Genomic DNA, 4,586 nt, shown 5'->3' with positions numbered 1-4,586 from the left:
CTCACTTTTGTAACAAGGGTTTTATAGGGCTACTAGAAAAATATGGCGTCAAGCACAAGATGGCCACACCTTATCATCCCCAATCTAGTGGTCAAGTTGAGGTTTCCAATCAGGAGATCAAGAACATTCTAGCAAAAACTGTTAATGCAAACAGGACAGACTGGTCAAGGAAGCTAGATGACGCATTGTAGGCATACCGCACGGCGTATAAAACTCCTATTTGTACTTCTCCATATTGGTTAGTCTTCGGCAAAGCTTGTCATCTACCTGTAGAACTGGAACACAAAGCCATGTGGGCTCTAAAAAGGTTGAACTTGGATTGGGGTGAAGCTGCAAATTTGAGGTTGACACAACTCAATGAAATGGAGGATTTCCATTTCCATGCATATGAAAGTGCAGCTGTGTATAAGAAAGGGATGAAGTTCGTCCATGACAAGAAGATCTTGAAAAGGGAGTTCAAGTCGGGTGACTTGGTTTTGCTCTTTAGCTCCAGGATCAAATTGTTTTCGGGCAAGCTTAAATCCAAATGGTCCGGTCCGTTCAAAGTGGTAAGTGTCTCTCCTTATGGAGCTGTGGAACTGGCATCGGAAGATGGGTCACGGACATTCAAGGTAAATGGCCAACTCATCAAGCATTACCTGGGCACAGATGGAGAAAAACATGTGGTGGAGCAGCTGGCTCTAAAAGATGGTTCATGTCCGACCATTGAGTGAATCCAAAGGAACATCAACTTCATCGTGCCGCGACATTAAATCAAGCGCTTCATGGGAGGCAACCCATGTGTGGTAACACTCTTTTGTTCTTTGAATTTTTAATTTTTGATAGATAGATTTTCTTGAGCAATTTAAAGTGTGTATTAGAGTGCAGGGGGTTCAAAAGATCACAACACATGGTGGGAATGCGTGAGAAAGGTAAGAAAAATCGCTGTGTGAAGTTTGCTGCAAAGATGCGGTCGCATTTTAACTATGCGTACCGCATTTTGATCGCAGACCCAAGCAGTGGGTTTGGCCAAAATTGGGTGTCAGAATGCGATGGGGTTGTGCACTATGTGGACAGCATTTCACTTATGCGACCGCATTGTGCACCGCATCTCTGACTCTTCATCATCTCACTTGAACCCACCACATAACACATATGCGGTCGCAAAGCGTGTTATGCGGTGCCCTACAAATCGCAAAGTGACAGGTATGTGGCCGCATTCTCTCATCTCTAACTCACTCAAAACAAAAAAAAAAAAACAAAAAAAAGTAAAAAGAACAAAAGAAACGAAAAAAAGAAAGGGAAAAATACGAAAAGAACAAGCAAGCAAACAACGGGGGCTAACATACTCAGCTTGGAATCGATCATTCAAGCGACCAAATCTCATCTCTGTAGTGTGTACACTAAGCCTCACTGGTATGTACCCTTCTTCCAATCTTGTTGTTCAAGATTTTTGTTGTGTGCTCGTTGATTCTCGTTCGTCCCGCTCTTCAAAAACAAAAAAAAAATTTATGATTGTGTGTTGCTTTGTATAGTTGTTTTTATTTCCGTAGCATATTCATTTCTGGGTTGGAGATTATTTGGGGTGATGGGTAGATGGAAATAGGTCAGCCATTGTTGAGATGATTGCTTGAATCTCGAATAAGAAGGCATATGCGGCCCGCAAAGTCAAAATACGGTCCGCATTTTGGCCGCAAAACATAACCCTAGGTCTTCTGATGAAGATGGTGAAACGCGGTGACTTTGCAATCGCATAATTGATATGCGGACCGCAAAGCTACCACAGAGTGACACAGACCACCCAGTTAAGAGCCATGCATTTTGCAGTTGTTCTGCGATCGCATTCCCCACTTTGCGGTGGAGTCTGCGATCGCATTGTGTGATTTATGTTTTAGGCAAGTCAATTTCGCGATGGTTATGCGGTCCGCACAGTGGTTATGCGAACGCATAACCCACCGCAGACTGAGACCATTTGAGACTAACAGATTTGCGACGAGTCTGCGGTCCGCATTGTGGTTTTGCAACCACAGATCATGTCGCATTTCGAGTTTTTCCTGTAATTTCTTCTGTTCTTTCTCAGTATTGCTAATGTTGACACTCATACTTCTACATTGTGCAGATATGGATCCAAAGAAACACTCAGCCTCTGCCTCAAAAAGGGCTTCCTCGAGTCGCTAGGAATCACAAGCAAAACGTTCACGGACGGAAGCAAATGTGCCAAACCCCTCCCAGTTTGATCAGGAGGAGGTCAGGCCCTCAGTCAATTTAGAGGCTGAAGAAAGAAAGAAACGTGGAGAAGACTTCCACCTCCGGTTTGGGGTTGAGGGGTCCAGGAAACTATATAGAGAAGGGCTCACCAAGCGCAAAATCCTGGCTGAAGAACAATTGAGCTTGAACGGGCTGAAAGACCAGTACCCCCACATCCTGGAGAACATAAAAACACGGAGATGGGAGTGCTTCACTGAGCCACCAACTGAGCATAATGAAACACTTGTGCAGGAGTTCTATGCATCATATGGAGCCTCTAGAGCAGCACACCATAAACACAATAGGATTTTTGCTGAGACTGTCCTTGTTCGGGAAAAGACTGTGTTTTGCGACAGTGAAGCCATAAATGAATTGTACTTCCCTAGCTGGGATGAAAGCACTGCTGAGTACGAGGCTAAATTTGCGAACAGGGAGAATAAGCGTGGGTGGACTGCTTCAGTGATAGCGAAAGGGACCCTTCTTGGATAAACCCTCGGCACAAGATATACAAGGAAGATCTCACGAGAGAGGGTTGCTACTGGCTCAGTTTTGTGACTTCTCGATTGGTGCCAACCTAGAATGAGACTGAAATAGCTATTGAGAAGGCTCTTCTCATTGCTTGTATCATGACAAATATCAAGATAGATGTTGGAGCTCTGATTTTCCAAGAAATAGGGATCCGGGCAAAGCAGCAGGCCACTTCACTTCCTTTCCCTTGCCTGATCACAGCTCTCTGCAAAGCTGTGAAAGTTCCCCTCATGCCACACTATGACAAAATCGGGAAGGAGACGAAGGACATTGATATCACTCGTATCACTGATGCTGCTGTCCCACCACAAGTTCAGATTCAAGAGCCCCTTACTGTAGAGCCTTCTGGCTTCCAGACTCCGTCGACTCCTGAGGTCACAGTGGCATCCACTTCTGCTTCCGAGCCTACTTCTCAGTCCACCACTGTTCAGCCTTCTGTTGCCATTCCAGCTGTCTCAAAGCTTGGTCTCCTAGCTCAGCATGCCAATGCCAAAGTAGACTTGCTCTTGAAAACCTTTCCCAACCTCATCAAGAGCCCCTTACTATAGAGCCTTCCGACTTCCAGACTCCGTCGACTCCTCAGGTCACAGTGGCATCCACTTCTGCTTCCGAGCCTGTTTCTCAGTCCACCACTGTTCAGCCTTCTGTTGCCATTCCAGCTGTCTCAAAGCTTGGTCTCCTAGCTCAGCATGCCAATGCCAAAGTAGACTAGCTCTTGAAAACCTTTCCCAACCTCATCAAGCAAGCCCTGACTCCTAGGCAAACCTCAGTGACAGCCATTCAAAAACAACAATCAGTGTATGAGAGTCGTTTGCAGCGACTTGAGTTACGGGCTGAGAAGATCGAGCGGGGTGAAGTTAGTAGGTTACCGGGCCTCAAGGAGGAGGTTGCTTCTTTGAATATTGAGCTCCACAAAATGCAAAACTTGGAGTTTGATCTGTCATCCCTCCTCCCCACAGATGGTGATCAGGTTACAGGCACAGCAGCTCCGGACTTGGGCCTTGACTTCTCTACACTTATGACTAACATTGCCCCTCTTACAGCTGGGTCTCCCCAACCTCCAGCTCCTCCTGTACGCATTGACATTCCTGATTAGGAGTGTTCCAGACGATCTACTGAGTCCGAGGATGAGGAGGCAGATGAGGGTGAGGAGGAGGAAAGTTCATGGTCCTCGGAGGATGATGACCCCCAGGAGAAGGGCAAGTAGGTTATGGTTCCTACAAATGAGGAGGTGGAGCAAGCAGAACTTCAGGCAGCAATTGACTATTCGCTAGCATATTTGGCCGCCCCTGCAGATTCATCGGCCACTCAGCCATCAGTGGGCGAGGCTAGCAGCTCATAGGTCCCAACTCCAGCTCCTGCTCTTGACCAGCCAGAGGTCCCTACTGCAGTCTAGGTCCCTTCTCAGACCAAGCTCCCATCAGTCCCAGTTTCAGCACTAGAGAGTGACCCAGCCATCACTGAGCAGGCTACTGACTCCCATAGCGCTTAGTGCGCCTCAGGGAGCCACTTACACTCTATGTTTTGCTTTTTATGCATTGGAGACAATACATGCTGTGAAGTTGGGGGTGGTGGTAGCCTTGTTAGTACTGTTGTGACGTTGGTACTTTTGTGACATTAGCAACTACTGGAAATATGTGTATGTTGTGTTCTGTGTATGTTAGTATGGTTTTTGTGCATAAGTTGTGTTGTGTAGTTCGTGATCATGTTTATATTAGTGTTTTCATGATTTCAATGCATAAGTTATGGTACCCTTGTGAATATGATACCCTTATGCAAGTAAAAAAAAAAGTAGATAGTCATTCATCTTTAGTAATTAGCAATGAATTCCC

The 4,586-nt window shown here is 45.9% G+C and overlaps 1 protein-coding gene across 1 annotated transcript; it reads left to right on the top strand.

The window, feature by feature from the left end:
- The first annotated feature begins 290 nt into the window (after positions 1–290).
- Positions 291–713, top strand: LOC109206778. Its single transcript, XM_019369639.1, has one exon. The coding sequence runs from the start codon at positions 291–293 to the stop codon at positions 711–713; it is 423 nt and encodes a 140-aa protein (XP_019225184.1).
- Positions 714–4,586: the final 3,873 nt, after the last annotated feature.

The sequence above is a fragment of the Nicotiana attenuata genome, unplaced genomic scaffold (assembly GCF_001879085.1).
Source record: "Nicotiana attenuata strain UT unplaced genomic scaffold, NIATTr2, whole genome shotgun sequence".
NCBI lineage: Eukaryota > Viridiplantae > Streptophyta > Magnoliopsida > Solanales > Solanaceae > Nicotiana > Nicotiana attenuata.
This window is presented reverse-complemented; position numbering and strand designations above follow the sequence as displayed.

Bases quoted from the DNA above. Each gene is read 5' to 3' on its own strand.
- LOC109206778 (XM_019369639.1), top strand. From the start codon at position 291: ATGTGGGCTCTAAAAAGGTTGAACTTGGATTGGGGTGAAGCTGCAAAT.